Source organism: Narcine bancroftii, chromosome 8 (genome assembly GCF_036971445.1).
Source record: "Narcine bancroftii isolate sNarBan1 chromosome 8, sNarBan1.hap1, whole genome shotgun sequence".
In the NCBI taxonomy this organism is placed as follows: Eukaryota; Metazoa; Chordata; class Chondrichthyes; order Torpediniformes; family Narcinidae; genus Narcine; species Narcine bancroftii.
Window position 1 is genome coordinate 178,224,073 of NC_091476.1, and position 21,618 is coordinate 178,245,690.

At 41.2% G+C, this 21,618-nt stretch overlaps 1 protein-coding gene across 4 annotated transcripts in view; it reads left to right on the forward strand.

Annotated features, from left to right (window-relative positions):
- The window catches only part of LOC138741619 (serine/threonine-protein kinase SIK2-like), a 261,937-nt gene that overhangs the window by 211,220 nt on the left and 29,099 nt on the right, over positions 1-21,618 (forward strand). For 3 of the 4 annotated variants that reach the window (XM_069895961.1, XM_069895963.1, XM_069895964.1), the window contains exons 7-10: positions 249-469; positions 2,655-2,807; positions 5,826-5,987; positions 21,376-21,604. In XM_069895961.1, coding sequence (XP_069752062.1) covers positions 249-469; positions 2,655-2,807; positions 5,826-5,987; positions 21,376-21,604 — 765 coding nt within the window. The remainder of the gene's footprint in view (positions 1-248; positions 470-2,654; positions 2,808-5,825; positions 5,988-21,375; positions 21,605-21,618) is intronic. The other variant, XM_069895962.1, reaches the window with a different exon arrangement.

The window sequence follows — 21,618 nt, forward strand, 5'->3', positions numbered from 1 at the left end:
TGGGGGTCGACTTATACACCAGATAGAATATAAAATCATTAAAATGAGGCTTAAAAAAAGGGGTATCAACCTATCTGCCGGTGACTTGTACGCTGAAATATACAGTACTTATTGGAAGGCAATTAACATTTCTATATTATTTAAAAGAAACTGTTGGACAAATGTTTGTTTGTAGGAACCTTGATCAATATGTGAGCCAGTTGTTGATGACCATAACATCAACTCATCAAGACTTTCTTACCTGCCAGACTGTGAACACCTTATTCGACGCATGCTGGTCTTAGACCCTTCCAAAAGACTAACAATTGCCCAGATAAAGGAGCACAAATGGATGCTGGCTGAAGTCCCAGTTCAGAGACCAGCTATATATCCACTACCCAGTGACAATGAAGTGAGCATGGGTGAATACAATGAGCAGGTTCTACGACTTATGCACAGCCTTGGGATCGACCAACAGAAAACTGTTGAGGTAAAAGATGTAATATTTTACCTGAGCACATGCACTATTTATCAACACCATGAGTATTAGGCCTCCAATGCTTTGAATAACTGAACAACACAGCATATCATTTATTAGCTTGGCAAGAATGTAACATCTCAGAAGATTGCTCAATCAGGAGTTTGGATCCAGTAATTTAATTGATTTAAGGGAAAAGATGCAGGATGTTAAAAAGAGTGATCAGTTTCTCAATCTATATTTTCATTGATTGGCGAAGGTGGTTGAAGGGGGAAATTTTTGGCCTTTTGGGGAATGTTCAGGAAAAACCACACTGTGTCCTCAGTCAATAATTTATTTGAAGAATTGATGATTTAGTTTGTATTAACGGATGGGGGTGGGGTCGTCTAGGTGTCTGGTTAGATCACAGATAATCCAGGGTCTCACTTGAATGGCCTTCTTCTGTTCTCATGAGGCAAGCATTTTATTTTCATTTATATTTTAATTTTTATATTCATTTTGTAATTTTAGAGTTTTCTTTGCCACTGGAAACCTGCAGTGATCAGTAGGTTGTAGTTCCCACAGTGTCTGAAACACTAAGAGCCCCTTCTTATTTTCTTTTTTCTTTTGAAAATCCACCATCTATCAGATATCAACCACTCAGGAGTATGGTGACCAGAATCTTCCCTCCTTGTCTGGGAGTCTATGTCGCTTACTTCTAAGTTTCTAATTTTTATTTATTTTATTTTAGACATACACCACAGTATCAAGCCATTTTGGCCCACAAGTCCGTGCCACCCAATTTACACCCATTAACCTATACATTGTGAATGGTGGGTGGAAACATATAAGGCAAACTTAATCTCCACCCTGTCTTCCCACTCTCCTCCTGGGTTTCCATCTTGATCACCAAAGATGAGTAACTTCACATGCCTAGTGTCTAGAGTTCATGTCCTTTAACTTCAGATTTGGACATGCATCTTTATTCAGTCTTGTTGAGCATCATTTTGACTCCAAGCAGCCAGAGCAGTCAGACAAAACAAAGGAGAATGCTTCAGCAGTGGTTAGTGGGTCATGGAACAGCAGATGGAATTGAACTCGAACAAGTGCAAGGTGTTGCACTTTGGGAGATTAAACCAAGGCAGGTCATCATAGAACTTTGTGAGTATTGTAGAACAAAGAGACTTGGGCACAGGAACATAATTGCATGAAAGGGGCAACTCGGGTAGACAAGGTTGAGAAAAAGACATTTGGCACACTTTCATCATCCATCAGGGCATTGAGTACAGGAGCTGGGATGTCATGAGACGACTGTATAAGATGTTGGTAAGACCTCACTTGGAGTATTGTTTTGGTTTCCACGCAACAGGAAAGATGTAATTAAGCCAGAAAGGATGCAGAAAACATTTATGAGAACGGTGCTGGGACAGAAGGGCTTGAATTATGAGAGGCAGGATGGGCTGGGACCTTGGTTCCTGAAGCACAGAAGCTAAGTGGAGACCTATAGAGGTTTATAAAATCATAAGGAGGCATTGGTAGAATTAATCAATATAGTCTTTTTTCCAGGTTAGGGGACCCCAAAATTAGAGGGCATAGATTTAAGGTTAGAGTGGAAAGAGTTAAAAGGGACCTGAAGGGCACCTTCTTCACACAAGAGGGCGGTGGGTATATAAAACAAGCTGCCAGTGGAAGTGGGGAAGGCAGATACAATTGTAGGTTGTAAGGGACATTCAGGCAGGAACGTGGGTAGGAACAGTTTCAGGGAGATGGTTCGAATGCAGGCCATTGGTTAGCCTGGCCATTGGGACATATATGTCTGTGCTAGAGATCACTAAGACTAATTTAATCATGCCCTTTTCACTTTATTTTAAGTTATTGCGTCATTCATTCCAGCTGATACTTTGCTAGAGATTGGCCCATAATACTCAGGAAGGGAGAAAATCAACTGAACAACCTCTAATCAACACATAAAAAAGCAGAATTGTTCAGGGAATAGAGAAACAGTCACAAATTACCCGAGGGGAAATGTAGTAAGGCATGAAGTACTGCCTTCCTGAACTCCCCTGTCAAAAACATCACATTTTCAGACACCACTTTTGCCATTATATATTCTCTCTTGGAACCCTAATATGAAATAGATTGCAATATAAATGATTAATTCTTCCACTTTTTCTCCCGACTTTCATTTAAATATTTCCTTTCACTTTGTCAACCTCAGTCTTTACAGAACAAGAGCTATAACCATTTTGCTGCTATCTATTATCTCTTGGTGGAAAGACTGAAATCTCACAGAAGCAGTTTCCCTGTGGACCAGAGGTTGGATGCTCGTCAAAGGCGACCCAGCACAATTGCTGAGCAAACTGTCGCCAAGGTAATGCAGTAATCACCATTGGGTGAGATATCTACAAGTGGTATCCACCATACAGAACGAAATGATAATTGCGTAAAGATTACATCTTTGAGGTCTGTGGTTTGCTCAAGCCTACACTGGAATTGTCTCACACACTGCATTCAATAGTGAAGGGTTGGCATCCACAGAACAGATGTTTTAGTTCTGCATTTAAAACTTATAAGTGTGGAAAACCTTGTGCTTTATAATCAGTAAAATATTTTATTGCAACTTTTCTTAAATGGACAGCTTTTTAGGAGCTTGCAATTTTGCTAAAAATAAAGATTTCATGATACTAAGAATTATATGTGGTTCTGTTCACACTTGTATTTTCCTGGTGTTCCTCTCCTTGTGCCTGAGATGCAGACTAACTGAATGATAATTGAGCAGAATGTTGATGACAACCCATGTTACTCTCCCATTAATCTCCATCTTTACTACATTTTATCTTGAACACTCTGAAACAGGTTCAAGAAATGTTTGACTTGTCAATATAAAAATCTGTTTGGTCATGGAGTAAATCACAAAATTCTGTAGACACCATGGTTGAAGTAAAAACACAAAATGCTGGAGATACTCAGCAGGTTGAACAGTGTCCTTTATGTAGCAATGGCAAAGATACATAACTAACATTTTGGGCTTGAACCCTTCATCAAATTAGTTATGGAGTCAGAGAGTTGCACAGCCCAGAAACAGGCCCTTCAGCCCACCACCTCCATGCTGACCTTTCAGTCCATTTACACTAATCTTGTGTGCCTACACTTGGACTATATGCCATGCCTATTTAAGTGTCTGACTAAATGCCTCTTAAACATAATTTCAATTAAAAGTTATTCAGAGGGGCTAGTAAAAAAAATTTTAGAGTCAAACATGAGGAGGTACATCTAAAGATTGGAGAGATTACTTGGATATGCTGAGCAGATGAAATTTGGAAATATTTTCTGATAATGGAAATTGATGTTGGATGGGTAACTGGGAGAGGATATTCAGTTGAAGGTGCTGCTCTAGCTGTTTGAAGAAGCTGTCTAATTTGCCCCATTCATCACCATGTTCTTCATAGCCTTATGATGTTTCCTATATCAGTATGTGCTCCTTATCCTATTAAAAGCTACTATTGAATCTGATTCCATCATCCTCAGATTACATTAAGCTGCTTGGCCTTTTTTTTAAGAAATTCCACCTCATTTCTCTTTCTCAACTCTTGGCTTTATTGGTCATGAACCCTGCTGCCAATAAAGTTTCTCTTTATTATCTCCAATTAAAATCCTAATAATATTGAAATTTTAAAATTATTAAAATTGAATTGAAAATGAGGTGTCAAGGTTCTGTGGAACGCCACTTACCATCTGTGTTATCTCCCAGTTCTGTGATTGGATAAACCATTCTCCATAAGCATGCATTGGGCTCTGCTTTCCTCTAGACGGCAAAACACCTGGCATTGCATCCCGATAATACCTTTTGCCCTTTGTACTCCATATTACATGGAATGGGTTTCTCTGAGCAGAGAATTATACAACACAGGCCATCTTGTCTATACTGGCCTTACGCAATCTGGTGATTTGTATGGTTCCACTCAGATGAAATTATTTTTGCTGAAGGACTTTCCTGCACACCTAATTCAAAATCTACAGTGTTTCCCAATATCTGTCCACAGCCTCAGTTAAGATGGGGCATTCACTGCTCCAGGATGTGACATTAAAGAGGGACTTTGGCTGGCTTCAGCTGAGAAGTTGGGTGCCTGTCCATAAATTTGTCTATGTGTCCAGTAAAAGTACACAGAAAGAAGGCTGCTATTCCAAGTTAAATGGCCCTGTGCATTTTAAGTCATCCCCTTCACTCTTCCAACTAGTTTCCACCAGAGAAAGCACCTTTAAAATTACCTGCTTATGTTTATTCCCTGTCAAAAGATCACTTTCCTCACTTGTGTAAAAGTGGGAGTATAGGAAGTAAAATCTGACAATTCTATCATTGAGAGGAAATTCATTCCCATAGTCATAGACCATGAAACTTTGGCACAACTCATCCATGTAAACCAAGTTACCCATCTGACTGAGTTGGTCCCATTTCCCTGAATTAAGCCTATATCCCTCTATTATTTATCTTTTATATCATTATGATTAAGCTTCAAACAAAACATTTAATCTCTATTACATTGGCTTCCTGAGCCACTCTGCTGACTGCTTCATGTATAGAACCTTCTCTGTTGGCTAATCTCTCCACTTGCGCAGTTCATGCTTAGGGCTTTTCAATTAAAATTTAATACATGTAAAATTGGAGACTAGAAGATTGTGAAAATTTTAAAAGGCATCCAAAAATTAATTAATAAGCAAGAAAGAAAGAGAATATATGTTTACGTAAGTAAACTAGCACTGCATTTATGAACAGATCGTAAAGGATTTTAGAAATGTATAAAGAGGTAAGAGTGGCTGAAGTAAATATAGGCCCCTCAAATGATGAGAAGCAACAATTAAAAATGGTTAGTGCTAAAATGGCGAAGGTCTTGAACAAATATTCTGTGTCAGTCTTCACAGTGGAAGACGTAGATAATGTGCTAAAGATTAATGTTAAGCATTCGATGGGACGTGAGGACCTCAGCATTATGAAAGAGATCGTGCTGAGGCTCAGAAAGGAAGTGACCGTGATGAGAGACTCACTAGTCAAAGGGACTGACAGGACATTCTGGGACCAAGAACAAGATGGTATGTTGCCTCCCGGGTGCCTGGGTCAGGTCTGTCCACAGCACACTGAAAAGGGAGCATGAGCAGCCAGAAGCAACCAATGGTATGGGTAGGAAATGGGATGAGGTCCTGCAAAATGGAAATAGGGGGTTAGAACATAGTTGGAAAAGCAGAATCTCCAAGGTGTTCATCTCTGGTTTACTACCACTGACAGAAGGAATAGGAGAATGGCACTTGTGTAATGTGGCTGGGTAGAAGAGAGTTGAAAGTGGTTAGTTTGCAAGAATATTTTTCAAATATTAACACTTTTTTTAAATTTCAGGCAAATCCTGTGGTGTCCCAGGTGAGTCTTTTGTCGCAGAATGTCATGCTGCTGAGGTCTCCTGTCCTGCCCCAAACCTCTGCTGTAGACCCATTTACCCTTCTACAGACTGCATGCCAGCCAGAATTGGGCTTCATGGAGGAAGATGTCACCACACCTAAGGTTTGTCATTGGGCTATTAATTTGTGTCTGTGCCTGAAGGCCAAAGATAGAAGAATTACAGTGCTGCTTTTTGCCATTTAGTCCTACCTGCTGAGAAACAAATGTTGTTCCTGTGATCATAGCCCTCTGGTCAAAGCACTTAGATCTAACCTTTATAATGGTGCTGGCCTGTATAATGACTGACCTATACATTGACTGAGTAGCACAGTTAGCATTTAATGCAACTCCATACAGCACCAGTGGCCGGAATGGAATCCAGCACTGTCTGTGAGGAGTTTCTACATTCTCCTGTGTCTAGGTGAGTGTCCTCCGGATACTTTGGTTTCCTTCCACCCTTTAAAAACATATGAGGATTGTAGTTTAATTAGGATATTTGGATGGCACGGGCTCGTGGGCCTGCTACAGTGCGGTATATCTAATTTTGTTTAATTAAAAAATTCTCTCCATAGATGCTGCCTGAAATGTGAGTCTCTCTTACTTCTCTTTGTTCAATGACCAGCCCAGCAACTGCAATTCTTGTGTTTCTTTACTCACAGATCAAAGCACTTTCCGCTCCACACTCAAATGTGGTTCACGTCATTCCAGTATGGACTACATTGGTGTGTTATAGCAAGGGAAAGTTGTCAGAGGACCTTGGTTTTGTAACTGTGTGCAAGGCTGTCCTCTCGTTGATTCAGTTTCTGGGTCAGTGATGACTTTGAGCTCAGCCTCCTGAATGTGCAGATAACAAGCATGTTTTACATTATTCCTGAAGAATATATCCACTCCAGTGGGAAGTTGTTTAGCGATAAGGCTAAGTATTGCAGAAAGAAACATAAAGAATTGTCAGGATAGAGGAGTCACGTGATGGAGTAGTGGCCGGTCAGGGAATTCCAGCCCTCTCCGGAAAAGTTGAAAAAAAACGCACAAAACACAAAGGTACAAGAATAAAAATTAAAACAAAGTAAAAGTAAAGGTGAGAAGAAAATGGCAGCGAAGAGATAAAAGTCGAAAGCAATGGGAAGAAGAGAAGATGAAAGAATGTCAGAAGAAGAAGGTTAAGGCCTTACCTGTCCGAGGAGGCCCGCCGCGGAGAGAGAAGCTCGCTCCCTAAGGTCGGTGGAAGTCCCAGGTTCGGGACTACAAAAATGGCTCGCGGAGCCGAGTAAAAGTGCGCCACCGCGCATGCGCATGAAAAAAAAAACACACTGACGGGAGGGGGGAACAGCTGAGGAGTCGATCTCCACAGCTGAGAGTGACAGCTACAACACAGCAACAGGAAGAGAACATAGAAAATAACGAGAACAAGAAAGAAGAGAGCAAAAAGAAAACAAGGAAACAACAGATGGCCAACCCAGAGGAAGAAGAAGAAGAACATAGAGAAATGGAAGAAGAAGGGAAAGGCAGGACAATGGATATTTTTTTTTAAAGAATATATGGAATCAGTAAAAGAATGGCAATTACAAGAATTTAATGAGATAAAAAGAAGAATTAAGAGTGCAGAAGAAAAAATGAATAAAATAGAAATGGTCATATCAGAGATAGGAAAAAGAGTGGATAATGTGGAAGAAAGAGAAATAATCGTAGAAATGGAAGTAGAGGACTTAAAAGAGAAATTAGAAGGATCTAATAAAAAAGTTAAAGAGGCACATGAGCTGTTAGCTCAGAAGATAGATATAATGGAAAACTATAATAGAAGAAATAATATAAAGATGAAGAAGGCAAGAATATGAGAGAATTTATAAAAGATTGGATCCCCAGGGTCCTAGGAAGACCAGAATTACAGGAAGAAATGGAAATTGAGAGGGCACATAGAACACTAGCCCCGAAACCACAACCGCAACAAAAACCAAGATCCATTTTAGTAAAATTTTTAAGATATATAACAAGAGAAAATATATTGGAGAAAGCAATGAAGAAAATAAGAGAAGACAAAAAGCCACTGGAGTACAAAGGTCAAAAAATATTTTTCTGTCCAGACATAAGTTTTGAACTCCTGAAGAAGAGGAAGGAGTTCAATACAGCAAAAACGATCCTATGGAAAAAAGGATATAAATTTATGCTAAAGTACCCAGCGGTACTTAAAATAGTTATTCCAGGGCAACAAAACAGACTATTCTCGGATCCAGAGGAAGCACGAAAATTTGCAGAACAACTACAAAACAAGCAAAGAGATGAAGACATGTAATGAGAGTAAAAATTACCACGAACTATATGTATGTGTTTATATGGGTATATATATATATATATATATATATATATAGATGTGTGTGTATATATACATATATATGTGTATACATGAGTGTATCCGTATTTAGAGGAAAATATATAATAGATAAGAATTAATAAGGGAATGAAAGGGAATAGAGGAAATAAGGAGGGAATTAAAAGAGTGGCCTTTGTTATATTTGAAAATTGAAATCTTTTCCGGGGGGGGCTGGGTGGGGAGGAGTTACGGTCACTGCAAAATTCGCTTGCGAATGAATTCGCAAATCCAAATGGAGAGGGGAGATGTGGTTGCCCGACAAGGGATAAAGGGCAACTCAGGAGGGGGAGGGGAGAATGGGGTTAAAGAAGTTTTAAATAGGAGAATAAGGAAAATGTTTCATGTTTTAGAAATGTTGTCTTATAAAGTGTTCAAAACAAGAAAGCAGAAATGGATAAGAAGGAAAGGTGATGATGAGGAAACGGAAGGGGAAGATAAACAAAGTATGAAATGGCTACGTTGAACTATATGACTTTAAATATTAAAGGAAACATAACCAAATCAAAAGGAAGAAACTGCTAAATTTACTGAAAAAAGAAAAAATTGATATAGCATTCGTGCAAGAAACACATTTAACTGAAATGGAACATAAGAAATTAAAGAGAGATTGGGTAAGACATGTAACAGCAGCGTCATATAATTCAAAAGCAAGAGGAGTAGCTATATTAATCAGTAAAAATGTACCAATTAAAATAGAAGAGGAAATAATAGATCCAGCAGGGAGATATGTAATGATAAAATGTCAGATATATTCGGAGTTTTGGAATCTACTCAAAGTATATTCACCTAACGAAGAAGATCAAAAGTTTATGCAAGATATTTTTTTGAAGATAGCAGACACGCAAGGGAACATATTAATAGGAGGGGATTTCAACCTTAATTTGGATTCAAATATGGATAAAACTGGGAAAAAAATTAACAGAAAGAACAAAGTAACCAAATTTATAATTAAATCGATGGAAGAAATGCAACTTTTGTATATTTGGAGGAAACAACACCCAAAGGAAAAGGAATATTCATATTATTTGGGTAGACATAAAACATACTCAAGAATAGACCTATTTCTGTTATCAGCTCGTATGCAAGATAGAGTAAGAAAAACAGAATATAAAGCTAGAATATTATCGGACCATTCACCCTTGATATTGACAATAGAGTTAGAGGACATCCCTCCAAGAATGTATAGATGGAGATTAAACTCCATGCTACTTAAAAGGCAGGATTTTAGAGAATTAATTGAAAGACAAATTAAAATGTACTTTGAAATAAATACGGAATCAGTGAAAGATAAATTTATACTATGGGACGCAATGAAAGTGTTCATCAGAGGGCAAATAATAAGTTATGTAACCAAGATGAAGGACTACAATCAGGAAACAGAGCAGTTGGAAAGGGAAATAGTAAATATAGAAAAAGAATTAGCAATGAAGGAAGACACAACTAAAAGAAGAGAATTGGCAGATAAAAAAATAAAACATGAAACACTACAAACATATAAGGAGGAGAAGAACATAATGAAGACAAAACAGAAATATTATGAACTAGGGGAAAAAACGCACAAAATTCTAGCATGGCAGCTTAAGACAGAACAAGCTAAGAAAATGGTATTGGCATCAAGGAAAAAAGACAAACAAATCACATATAATCCAAAGGAGATCAAGGAAATCTTTAGAGAATTCTATGAACAATTATACCAAACTGAAAACGAAGGGAAAGATGGGAAAATAGATGAATTTCTAACTAAAATTGAACTACCAAAAATACAAATAGAGGAACAAAATAAATTAACAGAACCATTTGAAATAGTAGAAATACAAGAGATAATAAAAATACTTCCGAATAATAAAACACCAGGAGAGGATGGATTCCCAATAGAATTCTATAAAACATTTAAAGATTTATTAATTCCTCCCCTCCTGGAAGTAATCAACCAGATTGACAAAACACAAAGCTTACCAGATTCATGTAAAACAGCAATAATTACAGTAATGCCAAAGCAAGGGAAAGATCCACTCGCACCAGCGTCATATAGACCAATATCATTACTTAACACATTTTATAAGATAATAGCTAAACTATTAGCAAACAGATTAGCAGATTATGTACCTAAAATGGTAAATCTAGACCAAACTGGATTTATTAAAAAAAGACAGACAACAGACAATATTTGTAAATTTATTAACTTAATTCATGCAGTAGAAGGGAGTAAAGCGCCAACAGTGGTTGTTGCTTTAGACGCAGAGAAGGCCTTTGACAGAGTAGAATGGAATTATTTATTCAAAGTACTACAAAAATTCAGTTTACCAGAGAAATATATTAATTGGATTAAAGCATTATATAAGGGGCCATTGGCGAAAGTGACAGTAAATGGATATATATCAAAACAATTTAAATTAAGCAGATCAACAAGGCAGGGATGCCCACTATCGCCCTTATTGTTCGCGTTAGCCATAGAACCACTAGCAGGACTGATAAGAACAGAAAAGAAAATAAAAGGGATAAAAATAAAAGACAAGGAATATAAAATCAGTTTATTTGCAGATGACGTTATAGTATACTTAACAGAACCAGAATTATCAATAAAAGAATTATATAAGAAATTGAAGGAATATGGAGAAGTGTCAGGTTACAAGATTAACGCAAATAAAAGTGAAGCAATGCCAATGAATAATGCGGATTTCTCAAAATTTAAGAAGGAATCACCTTTCAGATGGCAAATGCAAGCAATAAAATACCTAGGTATACAAATAAATAAAAACCTCGGCCATCTATATAAACTCAATTATTATCCACTAATGAAAAAATTACAGGATGATTTAGAGCATTGGTAAGATTTACCACTAACACTAATAGGAAGGATAAACTGTATTAAAATGAACATTTTTCCAAGGATACAATACCTATTTCAGGCATTGCCAATACACTTGACAGAGAAATTCTTCAAGGAGTTAAAGAAAATAAGAAGGAAATTTTTATGGAAAGGGGGGAAACCGAGGATAGCACTAGATAAATTAACAGAATGGTATAAACAAGGAGGCTTACAACTGCCAAACTTTAAAAATTATTATAGAGCCGCACAATTAAGATACCTATCAGAAAAAATAACATATAATTTAAGAAATAATATTGAAATATTTGAACAAATATGGGAGCCATACATGGAACACAATAGAGAAAACCTACCGGGGTCAACTACCACCTAAAATAACAAAAGGAGAAGGAAATGAAAAGAATTGACTCAGTGAATTTCTTGTTTATTTTTGAGTGACAACATTGTTTGACTGGTTTAATGTATCTTAGATTTTGTACTTTAAATGAATTGGGGGGGGGGGGTAGAATTTGAATTGTCAGGATAGAGACTCAGCTGTGTTTGACACAGATCTGCCCTTCAATTGACTTTATTTGTAGACCAGTTGAATAATTAGTGCCATGTTATTATGAAGCAAACATAACATTTTTTGCTCTCCAGCTATCAATGTCCTAGGAAACAGGAGGTACTTTACATCTCCCAGGACCTACTTCTTGACAAATCTTGGCACTGAAGTTGAAGTTTACGGTCACATTCAGGAGCACAGACTTCAGGCCGTCTGTTTAGAGTTTGCACATCCCCCTGTGGCCATGTGGATTTCCTCTGGGTGCTCATGGAATCATTACACCAGACAGCATTGAACATATGCTTCAGCCCAACTGATCCATGCTAACCAAGTTGTAATTCTGGGCTAGTCCCACATGCTTACATCTGGCTCATATGCATCTAAACACTTCCTATCCATCTTTCTGTCCAAATGTCTCTGAAATTTGTAAATTTACCCATTTCTATGCCTTCTTCTAGCAGCTCATTCCAGATACAGACCACCCTCTGAGTAGAAAATGTTTTTCTTTAGGTCCTCTTGCTTCTCCCCTTTCACTTGTTCGAGAATCACCCTGAGAACGAGTCTGTGAGCATTATCTATGTTCCTCATGATCTTATAATATTCTATGCTCTAGTGAATGAATACCAAGTTCTCCTTATACTGTAACTCAAACCCTAAAGTCCCAGTTAAATACTGGTTGATCTCTTCTGCACCTTTTCCAACCCACATCACAAAGACATTTGGGTTAGATGGCTAAATGACCATTGCAAGTTAACTTTGTATCAATCAGAATCACAGCTGAAGTGGGGTAAATGGTCATGTGAGAGAGAAATAGATGAGGAAATAGGATTGCTGTGATAGGTGGGATAGATTTGATGGGTCAAATAGCTTCCTATATTGTGAAGATATAAGACAAGTATGTGTAAATGATCAAAGAATACTATTTTGAAGAGAAATGGAGTTAGTCCTGTTGTCCCAGAAAATATTTATAGCTCAATTATCAATACAGTACTAAGGAACAGATTCTGAAGTCATTATTACGTTGCTGCATGTGGCAGCATGATAATGGAAGGTTCCAAATGTTAAACAGTGGCTACTTCCTACTATTGATTGTATAGTATCTTGGAATGTGAAAACAATGTGGAAAATGCAGTAGAAATAAAAACCTATTCTTCATACAGTTGTCACTCAGACCAAAAATAAAAGCATTTGGTATTTAACTGACAGAAAATGAGCAACACACAATTCAAGTTTAAATTAATATTGTGGTGATATTTGAGAATGGCAAAAGAGAAAGCTCCTTCAATGGATGCTTGACAGTTGTTAACGTAGTGCCTTTATAGCACCAGCAAATAGGACTAGGGTTCGAATCCTGTGCTATCTGTAAGGAGTTTGTATGTTCTCCCCACGTCTGTGTGGGTTTTCTACAGGGACTCCAGTTTCCTCCCACCATTCAAATCATACCAGGGTTGTAGATAAATTGGGCGGCACAGGCTCATGGGCCGAAATGACCTGTTAGCGTGCTGCATGTCTAAAAAATGGAACAAAGGGTGTTGATTTTTAACCCTCCTTGCCCTGTAACAGGTGAAAAGCTGTTTAAAAGTAACCAGTGACCTGCTCACTGATAACAACAGCTGCTAAGTATGACAGAATTGGACAGAATTTTGTCAGTGCATCAAGGAGAAGTTTTTGTGCCGTTATAGAGAAGGGGTGGTGCTAGACGATGATACTTTATATCTCAACATTAGAAGGAGAAGAGAGAATATGCAACAAAGAGAAGGAAACTGCTCTGTTGGAAGTTGTGACCAGAGTAGTCACTGCTTCACTTATGAGGAAATGACTCAGACACAACATCAGAATTCAGGAAGTGTGTTTGGTATTTCCAGATTCTTCTGACTGAGCATGTTTCCTGAATGGCAGGATTTTTCTCTGTCCATTGAGAACAAGTCAGAACATTTTATTATGACATTCTGACTTTTGTAGTGACTTCACTATTATTCCTCAACAGAGTAACATTCATTACTTTACACCTCTGCTTTTATTCCACTGTCTTTCTTTGGCTTGGCTTCGCGGACGAAGATTTATGGAGGGGGTAAAAAGTCCACGTCAGCTGCAGGCTCGTTTGTGGCTGACAAGTCCGATGCGGGACAGGCAGACACGGTTGCAGCGGTTGCAGGGGAAAATTGGTGGGTTGGGGTTGGGTGTTGGGTCACGGTGGCCAGTGTAGAATCCACTGTAGAATCATCTTTATCACGAACTAACTTTTTACTGAACTATTGCGACGCCAATAATTAACGGCTTGCTGCATGGTTAGAGTAGCAGTTAATTCAACACTGTAACAGCACCGGCAATCCAGCACTGGCTCTAAGGAGTTTGTACTTTCTTCCAAAGTTCAAAAAAAGAGGAATTTGTAGGCTAATCAGGTGTATTTGAACGGCATGGACTTGTGGGCATGCAAAATCAGCGTCCAGGAGCTGTGGGAGCACACGTTGTTTAGGGGTTCCATGCCAGCTAGTAGCAACAGGTTTCTTGCCAGTGATACTGTGTCGAAGTTGCTGAAGGACATCCAGGTCAGAGTTGGTTGCAAAATGAATATCCCCTGCAACTGTAAGTACCGTGCCATAAACCATCTCTGCAGATGATGCAGACAAATCTTCCTTTGGGGCTGTACGAACTCTCAGTAGAACCCATTGCAACTCATCGACCCAATTGGGAGCGGTGAGTCGGGCCTTAAGTGCGGACTTTAGTTGCCGGTGGAAACATTCCACAAAGATGGTATGCGTGGTGGGGTGCAGGTGTGAGCCACAAAACCACGCAAAGGCAGACCATAATGCAGAGGTGAATTGTGCTCTGCGATCTGAAGTTATGTGCATTGGGACACCAAATCTAGTGATCCAATTGAGGATGAATGCCCCAGCACATGTTTCAGTGTCACTGGATGGCAACGGGATGGCCTCTAGCCAGTGCGTGGAACGGTCCACCACTGTTAAAATGTATCTCATGTTTTGAGATACTGGCAATGGCCCGACCAGGTCCACATGCACGTGTTCAAATCTGTCTACCACTGGAAAAGTCTGAAGAGGTACCTTGGTGTGCTGCTAGATTTTGGCAGTCTGGCAGAAGGCGCATGTACGTGCCCATTGAGCGATATCTTTTCTTAGTCCATGCCATACGTATTTATTTGACATGAGCTTGACTGACATTCTGATGGACGGATGAGACAAGCCGTGTATCTGGTCAAAAAGGCGTCGCCTCCATGATGCCGGAATCAATGGTCTAGGGTAGCCCAAAGACACGTCACAAAGAAGGGTTGGGCCGCCGTGTTGTGCTGCCACCCGTTGTATGTCCAGGTTATGCCTGAACATTAGGGTCTATGGCCTGCGCACTGGCCAATTCAGAAATATCAATTCCACCCTGAAAGTGACATACAGTCAGTCTGGACACCATATCTGTGACAAGATTGTCTTTCCCTGAAACATGGCGCAATTCTGAAACCTATGATAAGTGACGCTGCTGACTTGCTGACCATGGATCCATTATTTTGCTGAAGGCAAAAATGAGTGGCTTATGATCCATAAAGTGCCTTGTGGCTAGGTACAATGCCAACAGCTCCCGATCAAATGTACTATATTTCACTTCCGCTGGCCTTAAATGCCTGCTGAAGAAAGCGAGAGGTTGATATTGGCCATTGACGTACTGTTCGAGAACCACACCCACAGCCGTACTCAAGACGTCAGTGCCAAGTCCCAAGGTAGCCGCCGGGTTGGGATGGGCGAGCATTGGTGCTTTGGCAGTCGTAAACACAACCTCCACCTCTGATGCCCAGATCACATTTCTGCGCTTGGTGGAGAGGATCTAGAACAGTGGCCAAAGAATGTGAGCAGCTGCAGGAATAAACCGGTGATAGAAGCTTATCATGCCCAGAAATTTCTGCAGTCCTTTAACCGTGGTAGGTTTGGAAAAAGCACGGACTGCGTCTACCTTGCTGGATAAGGGAAATATACCGTCGGCTATGATCTTGTGTCCTAGGAAGTCGATGGTGGATCGTTAAATTGACATTTGCTAGGGTTGACGGTAAGACTGAATTCTTCTAGCCATTGGAAAAGGTGGCACAAATGCAGGTGGTGATCTTGCTTAGTTTGACTGGCTGTGAGGGTATCATCCAAATAAATGTATGCAAACTTCAAATCCCTGCCTAAAGCATCCATCAGCTGCTGGAAGGTTTGAGCAGCATTTTTCAATCCAAACGGCATTCTAAGAAATTCAAAAAGCCCGAAAGGGGTAATAATTGCTGTTTTAGGAATATCATCCTTATGGATAGGTATCTGATGATATCCCTTGACCAGGTCAACCTTGGAAAAAATGTGGCAATGGTGTAAATGGGCAGTGAAATCCTGTATATGAAGAATCGGGTACCTGTCGGGTGTAGTAATATCATGAAGCCTATGGTAATCACCACAGGGTCTCCATCCACCTGTTTTCTTGGGTACCATGTGTAATGGTGATGCCCAAGGACTGTTGGAGTGTTGAATGATACCCAACTCCTCTATTGCCGTAAACTCCGCCTTTGCCTGCAGCAGTTTATCAGGTGGAAGATGATAAGCTCTGGCATGAATCAGTGGGCCTGAAGTGTCTCTGTAATGAGATACACCATGGGCTGTTTTTGAGGCATTGAAATTAGGAGTAAGAATACAGGGAAATTCGTTGAGCAGGGCAGTATAGGTATCCTTGTGCAGTGTATGTACCCTGAACTTGAGCTGGGAAACCCTCCCTTTGCTGCATGCCAATGGATATGTCTGAAAAGTGGTGGCATGAACCAATTTCTTCCGTTTCACGTCCACCAGTAAGTCATGGGATAGTAAAAAAATCCACACCCAAAATTGGCTGAGCAACAGAAGCTAAGACACAATTCCAATGAATGTGGTCCCTCCTATTCCAATTGAGATCCGTCTCGTGCCGAAGCTGGGAATGGTAGTTCCATTCGCCGCTCGAAGAGCCAGGTGTTGTCATTTATGCGTTCTTTCAAAATAGGTAAGTGGGAGTAAACTGACCTCAGCATCTGTGTCTCCAAGAAACTTGTTCTTACCCACGTCGTCTTGAAGATTCAATAGGCCAGAATTTGCACCAGCTGCCGAGGCCTACTGGCAGCTGGCTCTTTTTGTTTCCCGCCTTTTTCCTGTAATAGGTACATGGCAGGACACATTTATGGGCATTTTTTCCCCAACAGCGGTGGTAAAAACACCAATCAAGACAAATGTCAGCACGTTCCTCCTCCTTTGATTGAGCTGCAGATACAGGAGGCTCGTAGGACGCGGGAAATATATCTGCTGCCAAAACAGGCTGTATTTGAGCAGACTCTTGTGTAGGAGTATGATAGAGCCTGTCAGCCTCCCGTGCTATGTCATGGGGACGGCAGAAATCCATGTTAGCAATGGGTATGGCGACACGAGCTGGGAGTTTTGATAGGAATAGGGTTTCAAAGAGAACACAATGAGAATGACCATCCGCCAATGCAAGCATTTCACTTATTGGGTCCGATGGATTCCTTTCACCCAGACCTTTCATATTCAAAAGCCGCATGCCACGCTCATGCTTTGTCAATTCCAGAAAAAACTGGCAGAACTTGGTGTACTGAGGACTGGCAATAAATTCGCTTATTCAAGATGCATATTGGAATCCCCCCAGAAGTCTGGAAGGCTGGCGGCAAAACTCTGCATGCCAAACTGCATGAGTTTTTCAAGCTTTGTCTGGACCAAGGTAAACTGCCTCAGGATCTTCGTGATGCCACCATCATCACCCTGTACAAAAACAAAGGCGAGAAATCAGACTGCTCAAACTACAGGGGAATCACGTTGCTCTCCATTGCAGGCAAAATCTTCGCTAGGATTCTACTAAATAGAATAATACCTAGTGTCGCCGAGAATACTCTCCCAGAATCACAGTGCGGCTTTCGCGCAAACAGAGGAACCACTGACATGGTCTTTGCCCTCAGACAGCTCCAAGAAAAGTGCAGAGAACAAAACAAAGGACTCTACATCACCTTTGTTGACCTCACCAAAGCCTTCGACACCGTGAGCAGGAAAGGGCTTTGGCAAATACTAGAGCGCATCGGATGTCCCCCAAAGTTCCTCAACATGATTATCCAACTGCACGAAAACCAACAAGGTCGGGTCAGATACAGCAATGAGCTCTCTGAACCCTTCTCCATTAACAATGGCGTGAAGCAAGGCTGTGTTCTCGCACCAACCCTCTTTTCAATCTTCTTCAGCATGATGCTGAACCAAGCCATGAAAGACCCCAACAATGAAGACGCTGTTTAAATCCGGTACCGCACGGATGGCAGTCTCTTCAATCTGAGGCGCCTGCAAGCTCACACCAAGACACAAGAGAAACTTGTCCGTGAACTACTCTTTGCAGATGATGCCGCTTTAGTTGCCCATTCAGAGCCAGCTCTTCAGCGCTTGACGTCCTGCTTTGCGGAAACTGCCAAAATGTTTGGCCTGGAAGTCAGCCTGAAGAAAACTGAGGTCCTCCATCAGCCAGCTCCCCACCATGACTACCAGCCCCCCCACATCTCCATCGGGCACACAAAACTCAAAACGGTCAACCAGTTTACCTATCTCGGCTGCACCATTTCATCAGATGCAAGGATCGACAATGAGATAGACAACAGACTCGCCAAGGCAAATAGCGCCTTTGGAAGACTACACAAAAGAGTCTGGAAAAACAACCAACTGAAAAACCTCACAAAGATAAGCGTATACAGAGCCGTTGTCATACCCACACTCCTGTTCGGCTCCGAATCATGGGTCCTCTACCGGCACCACCTACGGCTCCTAGAACGCTTCCACCAGCGTTGTCTCCGCTCCATCCTCAACATCCATTGGAGCGCTCACACCCCTAACGTCGAGGTACTCGAGATGGCAGAGGTCGACAGCATCGAGTCCACGCTGCTGAAGATCCAGCTGCGCTGGATGGGTCACGTCTCCAGAATGGAGGACCATCGCCTTCCCAAGATCGTATTATATGGCGAGCTCTCCACTGGCCACCGTGACAGAGGTGCACCAAAGAAAAGGTACAAGGACTGCCTAAAGAAATCTCTTGGTGCCTGCCACATTGACCACCGCCAGTGGGCTGATAACGCCTCAAACCGTGCATCTTGGCGCCTCACAGTTTGGCGGGCAGCAGCCTCCTTTGAAGAAGACCGCAGAGCCCACCTCACTGACAAAAGGCAAAGGAGGAAAAACCCAACACCCAACCCCAACCAACCAATTTTCCCTTGCAACCGCTGCAATCGTGTCTGCCTGTCCCGCATCGGACTGGTCAGCCACAAACGAGCCTGCAGCTGACGTGGACTTTTTACCCCCTCCATAAATCTTCGTCCGCGAAGCCAAGCCAAAGAAGAAGCGGCGTCCAACGCACCTACAACATGCCAGAACCTTGTGTCCTCCACTGTTATGCCCCGAAGACTTAATTGGGTATCATTTTCAGCCAATGGGTAAAATGGTCAACTATTGTGAATAAATACTACATACCTTGGCTCACGGGGAGTAGGCCAACAATGTCCATGTGCATGAGGTCAAACCAACATTGCACTAGGGCGAAACTCTGGAGAGGGGCTTTGGTGTGTCTGTATGCTTTGGCGCACTGGCAGTCCAAGCAAGATTTAGCCCATAGAGTTATGTCACGGAAGAGGCCATGCCACATGAACTTGTCAGACAGCAGTCGGACCCTGGACCCTATGGAAGGATGTGATAGAATGTGTATTTGGTCGAACACCTGCCATCGCCAGATTGTGGGTAGAATGTGTCTGGGGAAGCCTATGGATATGTTGCACAATAAAGTTGGGCTTCCTGGTGAAGGACAGAAATCGCTAACCTTCAGGCTGGTGATGGCGGTCCAGTAGGCCTGAGTGTCAGCATCCTCTGCCTGGCCTTTGGCCAGTTGAGCAACATCGAGTCCTCCTGAGATAGTGGAGATGGTTGGTCTGGACAGAGGGTTGAACACAACATTGGACTTGCCTGCGACGTGGCAAATGTTCATAGTATACTCAGAAATGTAGGAAAGGTGTCATTGTTGCCTCACCATCTATGGGTTTGAGACCTTGCTGAGTGCATGAAATCTGTAGGTGTCGAAAACCTTTCCTTATAATGTGTACCGGAAATGTATTGCCAGGTACAGGGTCAACAGCTCAGTCGAACGTGCTGGTTTAGTGTCTTGGAAATTGGGCTCCAACAGTGATGGATACTTGGCCAGTGAAAGGTAATATTCGTTGCGGTCTAGAGTGTGGATGCCCAACAGCAAAAAGGAATGTTGCCGTAGCGTGAGGGGATATGACTGGCATGTGGTAATTGACCAAGCAGCATCTGTTCATTTCTACCAGGAGTTCGTGTGCGGAGGAAATAGAATCTTGAGTAGGGCTTGCCCAATGAACACAATCGTACACTTCCAACAGAAAACAGTTCCTGCAGCATGAATTGTGACCAGACAGGTGCGGAAGCTTGGAATGGAGGACCCATTGGCTACCTGTAGGAGGAGGCCCTTGGGATTGTGCTTGAGCTCAAAGTACGTCGGCGGCATGAGGTTCATCTCTGTACCCGTGTCAACTAGGAAATCACTCCTTGTCCGCTGGTCCCCTAGGTAGAGTAGGCCTTTATGTGTGCCAACTGCTGAGGCCACTATCGGTGGCTGACCTGTCCATTTCCCATCGCCGTCCTCCCCCATTGTTTGAATTCGGAGACTTTCTGATAGAACCTGCTTCTTCTGTCTTTTCTGATTTTTCTTTCAAGAAGGAAGGGCTCAGGCCCGAAACATCAGCAATGTATCTTTGTCTCCTACAGATGCTGAAAGGAACGGCTCAGTTCCTCTAGCATTTCTGTGTGTTTACTACAATCACAGCATCTGCAGCCTATCATGTTTCACCCTGTTACCATGCTGAATGTCTAAATTAAATAAACCAGAAAATTCTAACATGCTCAGCATATCAAACCAAATCAGTGTTTCAAGTCAATTATTATTCCTGACTTCTAGTGGGAAGCCATTGATGTGAAATATTAATTCTTCACAGATGGTATCTGACCTGCTGATTACTTCCAGCATTTTTTTTTTGATTTGTAGACTTCCAGCATACACTGTATTTAGGTCTTATCTTTGCCTGCTATATTTTCTTTACAATATCCTGCAGCAGGAAGGTGAAATCATGCATAGAATGGTAGATGGAAACAAGAAAGAGAAGGAACATAGGTGAAGAGGGATGGAAGAGTCATAGAACAGTTCACTACAGGAACAGGCCCTTTGGCCCACAATGAATATGCCAGACATGATGCCTGATTAAAATAAATCTTTTCACAGAAGAATGAGAGATTTCATAGATGCATACAAAATGATGAGAGTGGTAGACAGAATAAATGCAAGTAGGCTTTTATTCCCACATATTGTGTGTATCTGGAAACCCTTTAAATGCTACTTTTGTATCTGCCTTCTTCACTACTGACAGCCTATGTCAGGCATCTACCACTCTGTGTTAAAATACTTGTCCCATGCATCTTTAAAATTTCCTCTTTCTTTCATCTATTTTTAATGAATGTTCCCCAGTATTTGACTGTCACATTTAAATGAAAAAACTATGAGTGGAAAGTAAAATTCCCTGACTGAAATATCAGTGAATTGAAATGATTGAAATATTCCCCATCTATGCATTTGCAACTTTTCCATGGATATATTCTCTTTTACAATGATCAATGGCTAAAGTTTTATGGATAGTGACTGAGACTTTAACAAATTTTCTCAGGTGAATGGTTGCCTCCTTGATCCTTCACCTCCGTCTATGTCAAGGAAAGGATGCCCACCATCGCCTAGCAACATGATAGAGACATCTATTGATGAGGGGATAGAGACTGAAGATGACTCAGAGGAGGATCCTGCCCAAGTATATGCATCTTTTCAGGCATTACGCTGTGGCCAGAGACGACACACTCTTGCTGAAGTCACCAATCAACCAATGGTGTTGCCAAGCACAGGTAAAAGAGGATTG